Source organism: Homarus americanus, unplaced genomic scaffold, assembly GCF_018991925.1.
Source record: "Homarus americanus isolate GMGI-L3 unplaced genomic scaffold, GMGI_Hamer_2.0 scaffold24260, whole genome shotgun sequence".
Taxonomy (NCBI): Eukaryota; Metazoa; Arthropoda; class Malacostraca; order Decapoda; family Nephropidae; genus Homarus; species Homarus americanus.
In genome coordinates this window covers 6918401-6939582 of record NW_024721079.1, presented here as the reverse complement: position 1 = coordinate 6939582, position 21182 = coordinate 6918401, and the positions used below count along the sequence as shown (strand labels likewise).

Genomic DNA, 21182 nt, shown 5'->3' with positions numbered 1-21182 from the left:
AGGCCAAAACCCACATATACTTAGCAAACGTTACACTACCAACACACAACACAGCATAAATCAAGAATAAAACACAAAAACACAAACCATAAATAACAGATTAGTCATATTTCCACATCTAAATGACAACCTCCAAAACTACCTGCCTTCACCTGTCGTCAACCTCAGGTGAGAAAATAACCAATAAAGTGTCAACAAAAATCTATGATGATAAGTTTGCCACAGAGAACGACAGGGCGCCAGGTATGCTCCCACGAGTATTAATACCCTCTCTACCTACCAAGGCTCAACCTTCGTGTTTACGCCCAAGAAACACCCGATTGTCACGTACAGGCAAGGAGTCAAGTCGATCATGTTGAGAATATACCCCGTGCATGACTGGCCCTTATAGATCGATCATCATTGTTTTTGGAGGAGGGGGAGGGAAGGGGTCCGGCCTGAAGAGTGACTGTGATGGTTTTAAGGTCTGTTGTAAGGCGTTCTTCAGTTTATTTCTAAAGGTCTTAAAGGGTTTAGAGTTCCCCTTAAAACATACATGGAGTACATATGCATGCGTGTGTATTCATCCCCGTAGCTTGTGGCTTCACTGGCAGACCATGCGACCCCGCCCACTCCCGCTCCCTCGACCTCTTCAACACCCCACCCATACACTTACCCATCTAGTCCCCTCCACCACCCACACTTATCCCACCCACTTCTTTCCCCCACCCTCACCACCAGCCCACCCACACACCTCCCACTACCCCATCCACTCCCCTTCTCCACCCTCAATGCCAGCCCACCACACACCTCCCACTACCCAAGCCACCTGATCTCCACATACACGTAAATGAGTGACCACTACACTAGGTCGTGACCAGGTGAGGTACAAGGCAGGTGGCTGGATACTGAGTGAGTGACCACCAAGTCATCAGTCACGCAAACTAGTCTGGTGTGTGTGTATGTGTAAAACATTCCTGACCTAACGTGACCTTAGCTTGAGTTATCCTGACCCAACCAAGTCCAACTCTAATCTCACTTAACCTGACCTTATCTGACATGACCTAATCTTACCTGACAAAACCTAACCTTACCTGAGCAGACTTAACTTAATCTTACCAGAGCTGACCTAACCTAACCTTGCCTGGTCTAAGTTAATCTACCCCAACTTACCCTGACTTACGTTAACTTCTCCTTACCCAACCTATATCACCTTAACCTACACGGACCCAATCTAACCTGCACTAACCTACACTACCCTACCCTAATCCAACCTAATTTATATTAACCAACCAAATCTAATCCAAGTAACCTCACTATCCTTAACGAAACTAAATTAACCTAACCTAATCAATTTAAACTAACTTAATTAGCTTTAAACTAACGAACTAAAACATATTTCTACTGTTTTGTGATACCTTATAAGTCACGAATATCCACACAACTCAACTTAAGCCGCGCGCGTGTGTGTGTGTGTGTGTGTGTTAACATTGCTAGAAACTGTCCATGACAATCAGTGCTACACCATCAGGAGAACAATGCCAGCCAACACTACAGGTGGTGGTGTCAGCGAATACCCTTGTGTGGGGCTTTATACTACACCCCCACACAAGTCTCACTTAATCGGGATAATTACCATGCAATTAAAATCCCATTGCAACACATCGTCCTTAGAGTTATTCTACCCTAATTGGTAAAAATGTGTTAATAATCAGAATAGTAAATGAGATCAAGCTTTCGAAAACTCATTACTGTGAGTGGGTGGTGGTGGTGCTGCTGCCTGTTGCACTTCGGCTCTGAAACATGACAGATGGAATATAAACTGTTAATAATAAACAAGTTTAAAGAATACGAATTTATGATGACCTTTCACGGAACACACCGTGTAAGAACAATCTGCTCAAAACTACCAGTTCGTGTACAGTACATTTACGACTCAATGTGGAGCGTGAGATGGTTGTTGCACTAACTCAAGCTTACACAATGGTTTCCCCTTGCCTTGCGTAGAGCTACTGTGTGTGTGAACAGTCAACCAGAGAGCGCACTGACCCCACCCTGGCCATTTTACCTGACAATACTTGGTAAAGTAAGGCTGTATGTAAAGGTGATTGTGATTAGAGGATCTATTTTCGGCTGTCACAACTTCACAAGATTCTCACATCAAATTTTCTTCATTAATTAAGCAAATACGAGAAGTTAGAATCTTCTCATGATCTTAAATAACGATGAATAGTTTATTATTATAAAAATTCTAACTTTGGTTTGTTTAATGTTTATCCTGACAGTGATACAGCTGAAAATAGATCCATCAATCACAATCACCTTTACATACAGCCTTACTTCACCAAGTATTGCCAGGGTGGGGTCAGTGCATCTCTGGTTGACTGTACATAGCGTCCTTGTATGACCATATCTATTCTTGCTCTCAAGATTTTCTGGAGCATTATCGCGGAGTGTGACTGTGTGAGACTGGACACACCTTCGCGGAAGTCCTCGTGTCCAGAAGGCGGCAAGGCCAAAGGAGATGACATGCATGGGGCTGTTAAAATAGGAGCCACTCCTTGTGCTATCACTTGAGAACACATAAGTATCGCACACAATGATCATCAACACAATAACGTTAGTTCAGTGTACCTAACAATTTTAATTTTGTGATCACTTAAGAAAATTATGGAAGCATACAAAGCAAGCGGCGAACCAGTCACTGAGGAAACTAACGTTCTGCCTTGACAATTCTTCCAAGTATGATCGCTTAGAATACAAGGCCTTACGAACTGCTTATCCTTCTCCAAACTGCACATGGGCGGTATATTGATGGCGTAAACTTGGGATATACTGCATCTCTGCATTAAACCTTATTTATCATTTTTCAGTTTATGTTAAAAACATTTAATCGTTCCTGCATTCCTCTTTAGTCTTCATCTGAATTAATTATATACTTTCTCTGTGTCATCAGTAAATGGACTCAAGTTGCTGCCAATATAACTATATACATAACTGTAAATCATGATTTGTTTATCCTTGATGATTAGTGTATTCGCTAATCTAGTATAAGCCCTTAATGATCTTAGCTGTTGGAGCGCATTAATACATTATAATATCAACATATCGAAGTAATTTACATTCGTGAAAGTGAAAGTGGGTCCCCATATGCATGACTGCCCGTTAGGGACAGTGTGGATACAACACTGTATAGTATAGTACAGTACTAAGGGAGCAGTACACAAGGGAGCAGTATGGCCGGTACTGCACTCAACCGCATTTAATTCCCTAGGTTGTAACTTTTAAGTACCCATTTACAACTGGGTGAACTGGCAGCGAACCACGGACCCCTGGAACAGGAGGCGAGCGTTGTATCCTCTCGACAGCCGCACTTCACATTCATACACACAGTATAAAGAACTGTAAAGGATCGAGCTCTATGGTCTACCGCATGTAACTTTTCCCGACCCGGACTTTACAGCGCTGATGATGGCCGTCTGCTTCCTGTCTGTTAATACATTAAACCAATTTAGAATCTCCCTTCCCATACTGTGTGCCTCTGTCATATTATTGTCCAGTGTGGGTTCCAAACACAAGCTTCCCTACGTTCTGGTTAGTAAAAAATATCACAATCAAAACTTTGCGAATGTCGAGGTAAATTTAGGGTATCAACCGTATCACATAGTAAATGTTAAGTACAGTAACACAAAGTAACACAATAAGTACAATAAAGCAGTAACAGTCGTGATCAAAAATATAATATAATACAGCATCTAACAAAGTCATTTTATATCCAGTTCCGGCATCCAACTTGGGTCCTTTAGTTAACACACTTTTCCTTAATATTGCATAAATTCACACACATATACATAATTTGCATACGAATTATAATAATACAAAAATACAAAACAATAAGAAATATTTAAGAAGAAGAATTTTAGTTCCCCAGAACGATAAAACAAACGTGTGTAAAACAGAGAAAGGGTGAAGTGCGGGGTCATGAGGTGCGGCTGGTGAAGTGCGGGGTCATGAGGTGCGGCTGGTGAAGTGCCGGGTCATGAGGTGCGGCTGGTGAAGTGCCGGGTCATCAGGTACGGCGCGGCGGGGCAACACGGGGACCACGCCTATAGCCATAGCCGCTAGGTTAGTGTGATTAATCTTCAGTTAAAATAAGCTGGGTGTCTAAGCTTTGGGTAAGATAGGCTGGAGTGTCTACATTTCAGGCGATCCCAAATCTCTTTATCTTCTTACACCTGATGTCACCTTTATTAAAACCAAACTGACTCATGAGTTTACAAATATCATCCCAAAATATTTAATCCACACTTTAAACAAAAAGTTGGTGTAATCTACTAACCAGACAGACAGATGCACACTTAGTGGTATACCTCGTCACTGTGGTAGGGCGTAAGAACACACAAGCTCCTCACTATATCAAACAAAAGTTACCATAGTGTCCCCTGTGTTGATACTATATGAAACACCAGTAGGCATCATACTATGATATTCTCAGACTATCGGCTCTTGCGCACTACGACTGTCTCCATATTAAATGCCAAGAATTGTGTATAAATTATCTTTTAAACCATCTTTCCATGTCTAGTTGATTTTTAAAGCGTCATATCTCAAACAGGGTGGTACATTAAGTCACTTTGAGAACATAATAGTACATTGTTCTCGGCAAAGCTATATGTGCACCACCCTGTATATTCGACAAATATTTAATAATAATTTAATTATATCCATATTATAGCAGGTATTTATGATATACGTCCCATTAAAATTTACACTTTATCACGATCAGCCGGTATCAGTCCAGTGTGCAAGAAAACCCGCAACATATGCACCTATAGCCTCGGCCCTAGTGTCTTGAAGTCTCTCTCTCTCTCCTTATCGCTCTAAATATCCTGATTTCATTTATTCATCTTGTAGTTGGTTTCGCTTATCTTTTCTTATCTCGTGAGATCCAGGGGAGGACTTAAATTCACTTTTTTATTTTTTTTTACTGCCCATTTTGTCTGCTTCTTCGTTCCTTTATCTCTTACAAGTCCTTACAAGAATAAACATCAGTTGTCAGCGTTTCTCTGTGTGTCATCTCACTTTCAGTTTTGTTCGGCTATTTGCTGGAAGTTTAGACCATTTGCCACTGGGAAACACACACACAGGATACGGTACATGAGAGCGTGACAGCGGCGCCTGAAGGTTGATGTGCACCATAAAGCACCCTGCAGGGGGAGGAGGGGGTGACGTCAACCGTTCCTTGTCAAAGTTCCAAACTAAATCCTCAAACTTATGCTGCTTTACATAACTTTGCCTACAGCTGAGTCAAGTTCCTCCAAATACTTTTATTTTATTTTAACAGAAGTAGAGTTGAATAAAAATATAAATTGGTTGAATCACACGCTCGTTTACTGATGTAACGTGGTTAACTTAATAAACTTTTTTGTCATAATACAAATTTGGCTTTGTTACGAATCATTCATTGAGGAAAATTAGGTTATGTTCCGACCAGTGATGGAGGAAGCTGGTCGCTGCTGGCCGTGTAGGATGAGGGCGTTATTACGGCACTCATATCCACTGCCATTAAATCGATCGAAATCTATCTATAGCTCTTCGCTTGACAGATACTGAGCAACCAGCCACACATTATGCTACGGTGGGTGGGGGTAGACTGCCAACCAATGTTTACCATCACTTATAGATTCCGTTTTACCTCAGAATAAGACATGTTTCTTATGGCGCCAAACATGATGTTATTATGACCTTTCGGGAGTTATATACAGTATATCAGCTGGCATTTTTGCTTTGATGATACAGTGTATAACGCATACGTTCTAGTATGCTTCTTTCGCTATTATATATAAAAAATATAGTACATATAGTACACACACACATATATATATATATATATATATATATATATATATATATATATATATATATATATATATATATATATATATATATATATCACCTTGAACTTTACTTCACTGAATATCGCTCATCTAACTTAACCTTTACAACAAAAAGCATCACCCAACACGTCTTGGAAAGTAAAGAATCATGACACTGTAATGTATTTTTAGTAATTTATTCACGATATATATATATATAACAGAGAACAAAGTACATGTGCCCATCAAATACTTTGCTAGACAAGGGTAGAATAGATTACAAATAAAGAAAATAAACGGCACATTACTTTCAATAAAAATCGACCGATGTGTACAGTATATACATCATAGCAGCAGCCTTCACCTAGGGCTAAATATACCTCGGGGTGGGCGGCTGCTTGTCGTCTGCTACACACCTGTAAACACTACCAGCTGGCAGAGGCGGCAGGAAGTTGCATTAATATTCACACACACGAAGACTTGCCTTTTAACACACTACCGACACCCACCATTATTTTAAGCTTAATAAGGTGATCTAAGCGTCACTAGTCGACACGGGAGTATGGTCGTCACGAGGCTGAGAGATACTGAGGGTTGGTGACGAGTGAGCCGGGGACACAACTGACTGAAGATGAGTCGTTCGTTAGAGAGGGTAACAACATTCCAAGTGTTCGTGTACAGTAATTTATGACGCTGCCTTCCTTCATTTTAAAGGAAGTGCAAAAGCAACACACATCCCAGGTGAAGGCAATACAGTCTTTACCACATTCTCTTATGCCTGTATCCATACAGATCTCTTCTTTACGTAGTAATATATTGTAAGAAAATGTAAGAAAATATATACTATAAATTACATGACACAAATTTCGTTTTAAACATTATAAAAAGATCACCTAAAGAATAGGTACCCCAGATTATTTCACCTGATAATTAAACACGCTAACCTAACCTAAACCTTCCAGATAGAGTTAGGGTGTTTAATCATCACGTGAAATAAGCTTAGGGTGCTAATGTTAAGGTAATCCAGAAGAACACTTCACTGAGTAGCAATGTATGTTTCCCTGTATGTTTATGTAATATTCGTGACTAATACACTTTACAATGATAAGTATATTACAATATACAGAAAGAGAAGTTTTGGGTCATGGCCAAGCACAACACAGAGAGGAGGAATTTGGACGAGGTCACATCAGGTTCAAACAGGACTACTGGAGGGTTAGGTCATTGACAGTGTGTGTAGTAGGTAAACAAACTCGTGAAGGCAGTGGTGAGGGCGTGGTGTTGGCGACCCCGAGGCAAGGGAGGTATGTGGGCGTGATGGAGGGAGAGTGAAACACAGGAGGAGGTAGGGAGGTGTGTGAGGGAGGGCGAAGTTCACACACAAGTCGACGTGGCGGGGCTGTGTGGACTGTAATGATTATTTGGTGATGGATGCGAAGTGTCAGCGAGGTGAACTTATTCACATAACAAAGAGAAATGTTAGAATAAGCATTGGTTATATTAGTCTATCACCTGGCGCTTAGGCATCCCAACTTATTTCACCCGAGGATTAACCAACCTCATGTTACCTGTGTGGGGGTTAGGTTACGTTAGTTTAGGTTAGGTGAGGTTAACATCTGGGTAATTAATCTTCAGGTGATCCAGCAACCCATCGACACCACAACACAGCGACACCACACCCTTCCTCTCACCACTACACGGAATCACGAATCAACACCATAAACTGGACCAGATATTCAAGGTGACTCACTGTTATTACCCGAGCCTGAGGTGGGTGAGGGGGGAGGTGGGGAAGGTGGGTGAGAGGGAGGTCGGTGAAGTGGTGAGGTGGGTGAGAGGGGCGAGGTGTGCGAGAGGGAGGTGGGTGAAGGGGTGAGGTGGGTGAAGGGGTGAGGGGGGTGAGGTGGGTGAAGGGGTGAGGTGGGTGAAGGGGTGAGGTGGGTGAGGGGGAAGGTGGGTGAGAGGGGAGGTGGGTGAGGGGCGGTGGGTGATGAGGGTGTTGCCTGTTCTGACTATTATCACCATAGTCTTAGCATTCTTCACCATACCCAGCTTATTAAGTCTTCACCATACACAGCTTATTAAGTCTTCACCATACCCAGCTTATTAATAGTCTTCACCACACACAGCTTATTAAGTCTTCACCATACCCAGCTTATTAATAGTCTTCACCATACCCAGCTTATTAGTAGTCTTGACCATACCCAGCTTATTATCAGTCTTGACCATACCCAGCTTATTATCAGTCTTGACCATAGCCAGCTTATTAATAGTCTTCACCATACCCAGCTTATTAGTAGTCTTGACCATACCCAGCTTATTATCAGTCTTGACCATACCCAGCTTATTATCAGTCTTGACCATACCCAGCTTATTATCAGTCTTGACCATACCCAGCTTATTATCAGTCTTGACCATACCCAGCTTATTATCAGTCTTGACCATACCCAGCATATTATCAGTCTTCACTATACCATCAATTAACCTCACTATGCCATTAATTTTCTTCAATATGCTTAACTTTTATCCTTATCTTACATCGCTTAGGTCTTTGTTTAATCTCTTCTTACGAACTTAACTTAACCTAATCTAAACAAACGGTAACAAGACTTAACCTAATGCTAACCTAACATAGCTTAACCTAACCTAACCTAATCCCCAGATAAACCAAACTAAGGGGGCTAATCTTCAGGTCATTCCAGATATCTTTCATTAAGCACGTAACTCTCCAGAGGTCAATAACCCTTACGTCAGGTGCTAAAAATTACGACGAGAAATTCCGCCATCTAAAACCCACAACAAGAGGTCATGTTAATTTACTCCTCACACAGCTGTTGATGGCGTAACATATTGTCAGCCATTTATTCATTTTCTGAGTTGTTTACCTCCGATTGATTGTTTACCTCCGATTGATTGTTTACCTCTGAGTGATTGTTTACCTCCGAGTGATTTTTTACCTCCTAGTAATTATTTACTTCATGGTGATTGTTTACCTCCTAGTGATTGTTCACCTCCGAGTGGTTGTTTACCTCCATGTGATTGTTTACTGATGGGTTATTGTGAATTGATTTTAGCCTCTTACGTCATAGTGTAACGCCACGCCTACTTGAAAGGTCAAAACTTTAACCCTTGTGTGTGTGTGTGTTAGTATTCAAGTAAGTGCCACTGCACTTACCACCCTCACTACAGTACACACTAAATAATACACTGACACCTCGCTAGGATAATTACTCAACACACATGCTGGTTTATAGGAGTGAACACAAAGGATAACACGTAGGATCTTGGGAATAACTCGTAGGATCTTGGGAATAACTCGTAGGATCTTGGGAATAACTCGTAGGATCTTGGGAATAACACGTAGGATCTTGGGAATAACTCGTAGGATCTTGGGAATAACTCGTAGGATCTTGGGAATAACTCGTAGGATCTTGGGAATAACTCGTAGGATCTTGGGAATAACGCGTAGGATCTTGGTAATAACGCGTAGGATCTTGGGAATAACGCGTAGGATCTTGGGAATAACTCGTAGGATCTTGGGAATAACTCGTAGGATCTTGGGAATAACGCGTAGGATCTTGGTAATAACTCGTAGGATCTTGGTAATAACGCGTAGGATCTTGGGAACAATCTCGTAGGATCTTGGGTAATAACTGTAGGATCTTTGGGCATAATCCTCATGTAAGATCTTTGGGGAATAACATGAGATCTTGGTAATAACTGTAGGATCTTGGGAATAACTTGCAGGATCTTGTAGAATAACTGTAGGATCTTTTGCAATAATCCTTGCAGGATCTTGCACAATGGGTGCAGGATCTGCAATAACTTTGGTGATTCTTGCAATAACTTGCAGGATCTTTGCAATAACTTCTTTGTAGATCTGCAATAACTTGCAGGATCTTGGGTAATAACGCGTAGGATCTCTTGGGAATAACTCGTAGGATCTTGGTAATAACTGGTAGGATCTTGGTAATAACTCGTAGGATCTTGGGAATAACTCGTAGGATCTTGGGAATAACTCGTAGGATCTTGGTAATAACTCGTAGGATCTTGGTAATAACTCGTAGGATCTTGGTAATAACTCGTAGGATCTTGGGAATAACTGGTAGGATCTTGGTAATAACTCGTAAGATCTTGGGAATAACTCGTAGGATCTTGGTAATAACTCGTAGGATCTTGGGAATAACTCGTAGGATCTTGGGAATAACTCGTAAGATCTTGGGAATAACTCGTAGGATCTTGGGAATAACTGGTAGGATCTTGGTAATAACTCGTAGGATCTTGGTAATAACTCGTAGGATCTTGGTAATAACTCGTAGGATCTTGGTAATAACTGGTAGGATCTTGGTAATAACTGGTAGGCTTTTGGAAATAACTCGTAACTTAAATGTAGAAGCATAATGACAGGTACAAAAAAACAAAAAAGCTTATAAATAAATTAGAATCGGCAGCTTTAAGAGTCTAAAATTCTGACGTCATTAAACTAAGTGCTAACTCGATGACTTCACTATTCCCTAAGCGGTGACTCAATGACGTGAGAGACAGGATGTAAACAATGGCGGCTCGTAGCAATACCGGCTCGTAGCAATACCGTTATATATAAATTTGTCAGTGGGTTTAAAGGTTAATATTAAGTCATGTGGCGGGAACTATACTAGATGCCACTCACGTCTTCTTCTCACAGCAAGTTCAGAGCCGTGAGTGGAGATAAGAGTGGCTGCTGTTGAGAAAAATATGAAGTTTCTTATCGTTCACACCCAGTAACTCGCGACTCACCTGAAGATTAAGCTCCCCAGGTTATTTCACCTTAAGATTAATCACTCTAACGCTGAGTTAACATAACCTAATCTAACCTAGCATAGTCTAACATAATCTAACCTAACTAAACCTAATCTAAACTACCGAACATAACCTAATCTAACCTAACATAATCAAATCGAACCTATGTAACTTAATCTAACCTACCATAGTCTAACATAACCTAACCTAATCTAAACAACCAAACAAACTGACCTACCATAACTTAACATAACCTAACCTAACCTAATCCAACCGAATAAACTAACCTAACCTAACTAGAAGGTAGCATTATGGTGTACAGTACTGAAATAACTTAATCTCTTACCTAACACTCCAAAAAAAAAAGATATGTTAGTAAGTTTATATAACCACCATTTTATATACCTGTTCTATAAAATCAGTGTCATTTCATCTTATAAAATCAATAAACACTTGGGTGACGTCAAAGGGTTATGAGCCAATGGGAGCGAGGCTGGTACCCACACCTCGAGCAACAGGTCTGTACAGAGACGCATATAGACTTGTCCTTACACTCTTCATCACAAACTGAGAAATATCCCACGACACAAGGCAACACTATAAGATCATTTGTAGTTCTTTGTTCATCTCTGGTCTTAGCAACCTTACTGGTGGGACACATGAAGATTAGACACCCCAGTGTATATCACCAGAAGATTAGCCACCCTAACGCTACCTGCCAGGGTTAGGTTAGATAAGAGTAAGGGTGGGTTATCTTCTCGTGATCCCAACCTCTACATTACAGAAGGGAATTCAGCAAAAAGTTGAATTAACTGAAAATATCTCAAACACAAAGGAAAGAGAGAGAAACACTAGTTTACAGCAACACACAGGAAGGCGAGAGAAACACTACTTCACAACACACAGGAAGGAGAGAAACACTACTTCACAACACACAAGGAGGAGAGAAACACTACTTCACAACACACAGGAAGGAGAGAAACACTACTTCACAACACACAAGGAGAGAAACACTACTTCACAACACACAGGAAGGCGAGAGAAACACTACTTCACAACACACACAGGAAGGAGAGAAACACTACTTCACAACACACAAGGAGAGAAACACTACTTCACAACACACAGAGAGAAACACTGCTTCACAACACACAAGGAGAGAAACACTACTTCACAACAGGAGGAGAAACACTACTTCACAACACACAGGAAGGAGAGAAACACTACTTCACAACACACAGGAAGGAGAGAAACACTACTTCACAACACACAGGAAGGCGAGAGAAACACTACTTCACAACACACAGGAAGGAGAGAAACACTACTTCACAACACACAGGAAGGAGAGAAACACTACTTCACAACACACAAGGAGGAGAGAAACACTACTTCACAACACACAGGAAGGCGAGAGAAACACTACTTCACAACACACACAGGAAGGAGAGAAACACTACTTCACAACACACAAGGAGGAAAGCACTACTTCACAACTTTTGGGAAGGAAAACACTACTTCTGGCAGCACACAAGGAGGAGAAACACTTCAACACACAGAGGGCAAAACACTTCACAACACACACAGGAAGGAGAGAAACACTACTTCACAACACACAAGGAGGAGAGAGAAACACTACTTACCGACAACATACAACATAAGAGAAAGAAACACAACTTCAACATAACATAAAACATTAGCAAGAGAATAATAGTAAGGTTAGCAAGAAAGAACAATTGTCATGTACACAAACCGAGTCACGAACCACCAAGCACTACTTACCAGATCAACATCGAACTCTCATCGTTGCCACTCAGTTGTCATCATCAATAAATTTATGGTCAGCAAGTTAGTGATGTTTACCCCCGCATTAGAAAACAGTATTAAACACAAACTATACTAAAGAGTGTTTAAAGAAAAAGTGTTCAGATATTTTTTTTTATTATATAAGATAAAAACACTAAAATAAGTCTGTTATTTTATTTGAATCATCTACAGATTAGCCCCAGCTTATTTCACCTGATGATTAAACAACTTAATGCTACCGGTAAGGGTTAGGTTAGGTTAGATTGGGTTGGGGTAGGCTAGATTAGATTACATTGGGTTAGGATAGGTTAGGTTAGGCTAAGTTAGATTAGATTAGATTAGGTTAGGTTAAGTTAGATGAGTGTTGGATTAGCATGAGTGGTTAATCTCCAGGTAAAATAAATTAGGATGGTTATCAAGTGATCCTTTTATTTGTTATGGTTATCTGTGCTACACAATACACACACGATTTCAGAATATAAATATACAACCTGTAAAAATACCTGTCCTGTTCCCGACCATCACACACAACAAGAGGATCACAAAGAAGGTTTATCAGAGACGTGTGTTGGTGGGCGACTGACGTATCTGGACAAGCATCAGGTTCAGCGGGTAAACAACATGTCGAGTACCACAACCACCAACCAGCTAACAGTGAGTCGTCGCAGGTGGGCCGCGTACTTAGCCCTGGCATTGCGTTCCGTGTACTTCTCCCAGGTAAAACTCAGGTAACACCCAAGTTAGGTTGAAGGTTGGAGCTTTGCAACGTGGAATTAATTTACGAGGGAACAGTTAAAATTTTGGAAGTTCGCGCGCGTGTGTATGTGTGTGTGTGTGTGTGTGTACTACTACTACTACTACTACTACTACTACTACTACTACTAATAATAATAATAATAATAACGGTTTATTGAAATATATAGCAGCCATAACCTCTATGCATTTATGTGCAAATCTTAGTGTATGTGTGTGTGTGTGTGTTGCCAGGTGCGTGTGTGGCGAGCATGCAAAACACGTTCTCCACGTATTTGATAACACCAGATCACGAGGGTAGTGAGCCGCTCCCACCCTCCCTCTTTCAACGACACACGCACGCACAAACACACACACGCACGCACAAACACACACACACAAGAACCCAAACATGTGATCAGCCAACAAACCTCTACTGAAGACACGTTTATGCCGAGGAACAGATACTATCATGTTTCAATCTTGTACATTATTATTTTTCTGGTCACAATGAACTTGATCTTTGACCTTTTTAGAGTTTCTGACCTTAGAGACCAGGAAGGGGGTGTGTGTGTTGCTTGAGGAATCCTGTTGAGGTTCGGTAAACAATGTGGTAACATACATACATACATACATACAAAATATAATAATGGTTGTCCCTCGTGTAACAAGGATGGCCGGCCCAAGGGCCACCTAGGCGTGAGTTTGTTTAAGGTGTAGAAGCTGTCGCCAACACAACAACCACACCCTGAGTTAACGAGCTGCATGATCCAGTATCACGGAATAGTCCGAGAAGACCGGACAACTCACCAACTGCACTGGCTAACCATTACCTTAGAACACGATCCGGAAATCGATTAACATCTAGGCTCCCAATTACTGCTGGGTAGACAGAGGCAAATGGCGTAAAGAAACTTGCCCATAGTTTCACCCTGCCCGGGAACTGAACCCGGGACCACTCGCTTGCGAGGCGAGCATGCTGACCATTACACCACGGACAGCGCCATACTGCACAGAAGTGGGCGTCTAAAAAGCCTTTACTTGATGAAAAGACGAAAATGACAGAACCAAAATGACTTCTCATTCTCTCTAATTCGGGGAGTGTCCTTCGTCGAGAGAGAGAAGAGAGAGGCGTGACAATACAAGGCTTTATTAAGACAGGTTGCAACACAAACCATAAAAATATCCCCTGTACACTCGTTAGTTTGTTTATCATGGCATGTACTCCCTGTATAAGAGTTTGTCTCGTGTCGTGGGATTTTCTTTAGTGGCGTTTAATTAGTTTTTAATTAATTAAGATTTTTATTCTTGAGTCAATTATCACAAAATAGTTCTCATGGTAAGTTTGAAAGTGAGTGTATGGGATGTTGTGTTGTGGTGTCAACACTGTGTTTACCTGAAGCCACGGAGGTATGGTATATTAGTTATTGTTAAGAGTTACGTCAATGTGTCTGTTTTTCTTCAACCTCTCCCCCTCAAAAAAGGTAAAAAGTAACAAAAAAAGAAATGTATTACTTTAATTATACTTTCAGAATAAAGAACAAAAGACATTAATAGATATCTTGTAGTTTATTACCAACATCTAGGAAATCTAATAAACAGGTATTTTGTACCTTATTGAAATAACTGACATTTTTAGAGGAAAGTAAAGGAGAGAAAAGTTCCTTATAATTTACGAAACTTTAAAGAAAAAATCCTAAAAGGGAAAGTATTAAACAATAACAGCCACTTGGAACTAACAAACTACTTGTACTCTTTCGTCGCAGTAACTAAGGTTTATAACTTAAGTAGAATACGAAACAGTTAGCTACGCTGTAGTACAATAGAGTTTAATACAATATATAGTCATGAAAAATCCTGTTGAAGACGTCCTCAACCACAAGGAACTACTGTGCATCTTTTGATTGATCTTTTTATTAATTTATTCATATTTTCTTGTAATTTGTCGAGAAAAAATCAATACGAGTTGATTTGTAAGGCAGCTTAACTATGGAAGAGAAAGAAGTATACCTGCTGTGTGAAGTGAACCAGATGGCGATTATTTCCTCGGTGAGTGTAAGCATGCAGGGGGGGGGGGCTGACAATGCACCACCACACTTAATTAAAGAGCAAGGTGAGGAGATGGGGGAGGGATAGAGGAGTGAGGAGGTAGGGCAGGGAGAGGAAGGGGAGGTAGGGCAGGGAGGAGGGGGGAGGGGAAGGGGAGGAGGGAAGGGGGAGAAGAAGCTACAATATATCATTAGGGGTAATCAAGTAGTTTCTGCCACGTGCCTAGTGTCTCGTCTTCCTCCCCACCAGGTGCTGTGTAGTGTGTGAGTGTTGGGGTATTATTATTATTATTATTATTATTATTATTATTATTATTATTATTATTATTATTATTATTATTATTATTATTATTATTATTATTCATTTAACTTAATTGCTGAGTGTTTGTACATACTTCTGAGTCTTTTTTTTTAAGGCTTTTCAGAGGCTATTTATGAAATTTAGTTGACAATGTAGTTACGGATAGATCATGATAACTCCTGCTGTTATTAAGAAGAAGTTAGGGGATATATGTTAAAAAGCACTTGATTTTACGTCATTTTAATTGTGAGAACTTGGTGATTATTCGGAGCATCGTGGAGGAGAGAATAATCTAAATAATCCGATTATTAAGTTTCCCAACTGTGTCATATAATCTTGGAGTTTACGTGATATACTTCCTTACACTGGAGAGCTCTATATCGGCTATGACTATCTTGTCTCTACAGATACAGTGAGTCATCCCCCGCCCCCTATAGGTACAGTGAGTCATCCCCCGCCCCCTATAGGTACAGTGAGTCATCCCCCGCCCCCTATAGGTACAGTGAGTCATCCCTCCTACAGGTACAGTGAGTCATCCCTCCTCACACCCATCACACACCCTCCTCACACTCAACACACACCCTCCTCACACTCTACACTCACCCTCCTCACACTCTACTCCTCACACTCCTCACACTCTACCCCACCCTCCCCACCCCTGCACATTGGCTCCCTCCCCTGGCCCACACACACCCTCCCCACACCCCCACACTCACCCTCCCACACCTACACACACCCTCCCCACACTCTACACACACCCTCCTCACACTCTACACACACCCTCCTCACACTCAACACACACCCTCCTCACACTCTACACACACCCTCCTCACACTCTACACACATCCTCCTCACACTCAACACACTCCGTCCTCTTAATATTCACACAACTTCATGCAAACAACTTTCAAAAAATTACAATAACATTAAGCTGAAGGATTATCTATGCATATTATTATAATCATACATAACTCAAACTGATTAACATATTTCGGGGTAGAATTTTAACATCGGCTTTGTAATATTTGAAACCAAGAGAGAAAATAGCATCTTTTATTTTCGTATTTTTTGACAAGTCTACCACCTAACCTCCCCCCACTCCTTCCCTTACTCCCTATAATGTAGTTTGAATCAACCAATAAAACACAGATTAGAGATACTTGTTGTCATCTCAGTGTGGTTAAGGGAGGCTTCCTTACCATCTGTGAAAATTTTGTATTAAACCCCTAATAATTATGGATGTTTCCCAAGTGTGGTCGGGCGGGGTTTGGTGGAGCCGGAGGGGGGTGGTGGAGGGGGTTTGCGGGGGGGTGTGGCGGAGGGGTCGTGCGGAGCGGGGAGGGGGTGGTGCGGAGCGGGGAGGGGGGTGAATTTCATGACCTTTATGACCAAAACCTTCATGTTCAATATGACCAACAGTGTATCGTACTTAGCTACTGCCAAGACCAACAAGCTCTGTAATTTAGGTAAAGATCGGTTAAAAATTGTGAACGCTGGCGTGTAAATAGTTGAAAAGATGTCAGAATCCTGTTGGCCAACCGAGCCGCTGCCCTGACTAGACCATGAAGAGGTTAGGTTAGATTAGGTTAGGGTAAGTTGGGTTAGGTTAAGTTAGGATAAATGTTTATGTTCACCTCAAAGACCCACAAAGGTCGTTTACTTGTCCCCATCAACAAAAACAGTAACAAGTAAAAAAAAAAGCTATCATGTGTCATGAAAGTAGTGAATGGTGCGTGCATGACTGTAGTGAATAATGTAAATTTGTAAAGAAGAAAATTATTCCGATTGGTCAATAATTCTAAGTCATTATTATGATTTGTTTTACAGATATTGAGTGTGTTATTATTATTACTATTACTGTTGATATTACTTTACTATTATTATTATTATTATTATTTGCCGACCACAGAAAACAAAATATACGAGTATATTATATTAGTAAACATTTCTCAAGATAACATAGACCAACACATCCTTCACCACAGACCAACACATCCTTCACCACAGACCATGCATCTTCAATTACAGAATTTGAAATATATCCTCTCACCAGATCAATGATCTTTCACCACAGACCAACACATCCTTCACCACAGACCAACATCCTTCACCACAGACCAACACATCCTTCACCACAGACCAACACATCCTTCACCACAGACCAACATCCTTCACCACAGACCAACACATCCTTCACCACGGACCAACACATCCTTCACCCCAGCGTAAACACGGCCCGTTACGATGCCCATGGCTGCTCCGTGCAAATCCTTGAAAATCTTGAGGCCAGTGAAGTAATCCGAGGTCTTGCTGTGTCAGTTTATAAGAAAATGTATTGTTCTTTGGACGTTGCCTTCTAGTTAAAAGAAATAGTCTATTGGTTGCCATACCTAATACAACGAGTGTGCCGGTCCAGACGTTGCCATACGCTAACACCATGAATCTATTAATTGCCATATCTAATACAGTACATCTACTCGCCAGGGCGTTGCCCTGTTACATTCATAAATAATACTGTAATACTGACGTTTTGTCATAACAAAAACAACAGAAATCTACTAGTCTAAACGTTGCCATATCTACTTTGACAAGTTGCCAATCAGGAAGTTGCCATGTCAAAAAATCACTCCTCATTCTATACGTTGCTATTGTGTATTGTTAGTACACGTTATCTTAACATGTGTGTGTGTGCTGAAGAGATGGTGCTTTGTTACAGCAGGTGTATTACAGTATAACACCTTCGTATGGAAACAGTATAACGATATTGTATAGTAACAATATAGATAGCTATAGCTAGTACTAATATATACATTGGTTTGTCATAACATTGATGGCTTTGTGTCATAACATTGATGGCTTTATCATAGCACTGATGGCTTTGTGTCATAACACTGATGGCTTTGTGTCATAACACTGATGGCTTTGTCATAACACCGATGGCTTTGTGTCATAACAACATTGATGGCTTTATGTCATAACATTGATGGCTTTGTGTCATAGCATTGATGGCTTTGTGTCATAACAACATTGATGGCTTTATGTCATAACAACACTGATGGCTTTGTGTCATAACACTGATGGCTTTGTGTCATAACACTGATGGCTTTGTCATAACACCGATGGCTTTGTGTCATAACAACATTGATGGCTTTATGTCATAACATTGATGGCTTTGTGTCATAGCATTGATGGCTTTGTGTCATAACAACATTGATGGCTTATGATTTGAGCTGCCAGTCACAATTACCAGATAGCCAGCATTGGGTGTTTTGTCATAACACCTGAGTGGTTTTGGTTGCAATATTACGGCTTTAGGCCGCAAACATTGATGGCTTTGTGTCATAACATTGATGGCTTTGTGTCATAGCATTGGTGGCTTTGTCATAGCATTAGTGGCTTTGTGTCAACAACATTGATGGCTTTGTCAAAACATTGATGGCTTTGTGACAACATTGATGGCTTTGTGTCATAACATTGATGGCTTTGTGACAACATTGATGGCTTTGTGTCATAACATTGATGGCTTTGTCATAACATTGATGTCTGTGTCATAACAATATTGATGGCTTTGTATCATAACATTGATGGCTTTGTGGCATAACAGTGATGGCTTTGTCATAACATTGATGGCTTTGCGTCATAAGATTTATGGCTTTGTCATAACAACATTGATGGCTTTGTATCATGAGCATTGATGGCTTTGTAGTGTGTAAGTTTAATGGTTTTGTATAGTGATTACATTGATCGATCCGTGTTGTATTGTTGTAGTATTGCATTGTTTCTGTTGTATTATTGTGGTCTATTGCACTGTATTGTATATTAACATCATACATGGCTCTGTTTGTTATTAGTACAGTTGACAATGTATACTAAAGATATATATGACCCTGTATTGTATAAGTGTTGATAGTATAGTTACAGTATAGACAACTTTAGTATTATTATATAGGACTCTGTGTAGTGACTATAATTATATGTAGTAATAGTATATGTTCAGTATGTGGCTATGATTATACAGTATGTTGTACTGGTGCGTATATGACTGATTATATGTAGTATTTGTAAATAAATTACTTTGTCGGGGAATTACGTCGATAACTTTGGTAACATTTAATAACAGTGTGTGTGTGTGTGTGTGTGTGTTTGTAATAACACGGGGAAGTTTGGTGTAGTGTGTGAACGTTGGTAATACAGTCAAGTGGAGGGATGTGATAGGTGTGAGGTCAGAGTGCAGGTGTGTGTGTGTATTTGTTGTGTTCACCTGCAGGGAAACAGGTGTTCAGTGTTTGTTATCAAGATGTGGGTCGTTCAACACAAGTCACCTAGTATAATGAGGGTTATGGTCGTTACACACACAAGTGGTTTGATATTTCCCCTGTAACGAAAAAAAGGTGATTTGTGAACATTTCCTAGGTATCAGCAAGGGTCTGTTTTCCACCCGCCATTCATAACATTCTCCAGCCCTCACTAACGACCAGGGTACGAGGGTACTAATTAGTTTTATTGGCGTTCTGCATTTCTACAAGCACCAGCCTCGTTCAGGAGTGTGACGTCACGGGCGGGCAACACTAAGTAACGGGACGATGGACAGAGGATGATGATGGTGTGTGCGTGTGACAACTTTACTGTGGTGGGAGAGGACAGTACCATCAGAGTGCGTTCAGGACGGGAGCAGCACCTTACCTGAGTGTGGACGGGTGGCAGCAGGGCGGACGCGGTGCGTTTGGTGTTGGACGCGGAGGAGACACACACGCCCAGCTCCGACAGGGTCATCCTCGGCCGTCTGGCCTCACCACCTCACCACACACACATTCTGGTTCACTAAAGGTCACCAGCACACCCTCACCACAACTAGCGGGCGCACGACGGTGACCGAGAACAGCCAGAGCAACACATACCGCGCGCCACACCACACACCGAAGCACTTGTCTATTGATCACTGGGCCCCGCGCGCGACACCAGCGCCCAGCTCGCTATGGCAACCCAACCCAGCTGGGCAGAGCTCCCGCGCCTCCCCTCCAGCCCTCCACACTCCCGCACACCTACACTTGTGCTCCACCACACAGGGTGTACACGCTCATCTGCCTCCTCACGCTACTTCTCTCAAACAGGACATAGAGTTGCTGTTGTAGAAGTGAATGCTTGATTGTGGTAATAACGACCGTCACCATAGTTCACGATTTCCATAATACTACTACACATCTTTCTTATCATTTGCTTCAGGATAATTACAACACCCATGGACTAATTCATGCAAATAAGGAAATCTTCAATTGGGTGAAATTATTAGAAATTAACAATTATTGATAACGTCAGATGATAATCCCGCGACTCACTGGCTGAGTTCTGTGTCTGTTAACTGTGTAGTAACTGTCCTCTGTTGTTTGTATCATATAGCGTCAATTGCCAGCTTTTAATAAACTGAGTAGGAGTTTCAGTTCTCTCCCCTTCAATAACCGTCACAAAATAAGAATGGCCTCATCAGTAGTCCACCTTTACATTCATTAACAAAGCAGTAAAACAAAAGCATGTATAAGTCTTGCCTTTCAACGCGCGTGTAAAAAAAATAAATGCACAGAATACTTGATTTTGTGTAACTCATAAAACGGATTAGCAAATGTTAGCGAAAAATGAACTGTGTATTAGGTGGCCCTTAATCAGCTG

General features: G+C 41.1%; 1 protein-coding gene across 4 annotated transcripts in view; it reads right to left on the bottom strand.

Annotated features, from left to right (window-relative positions):
• LOC121861508 (E3 ubiquitin-protein ligase MARCHF8-like) overlaps window positions 1–20484 on the bottom strand; it is a 136990-nt gene extending 116506 nt beyond the window's left edge. For 2 of the 4 annotated variants that reach the window (XM_042359304.1, XM_042359307.1), the window contains exon 1: window positions 20202–20484. In XM_042359304.1, coding sequence (XP_042215238.1) covers window positions 20202–20291 — 90 coding nt within the window. In that variant the 5' untranslated portion in view covers window positions 20292–20484. The remainder of the gene's footprint in view (window positions 1–20201) is intronic. The other 2 variants (XM_042359308.1, XM_042359309.1) reach the window with 1 other exon arrangement.
• Window positions 20485–21182: the final 698 nt, after the last annotated feature.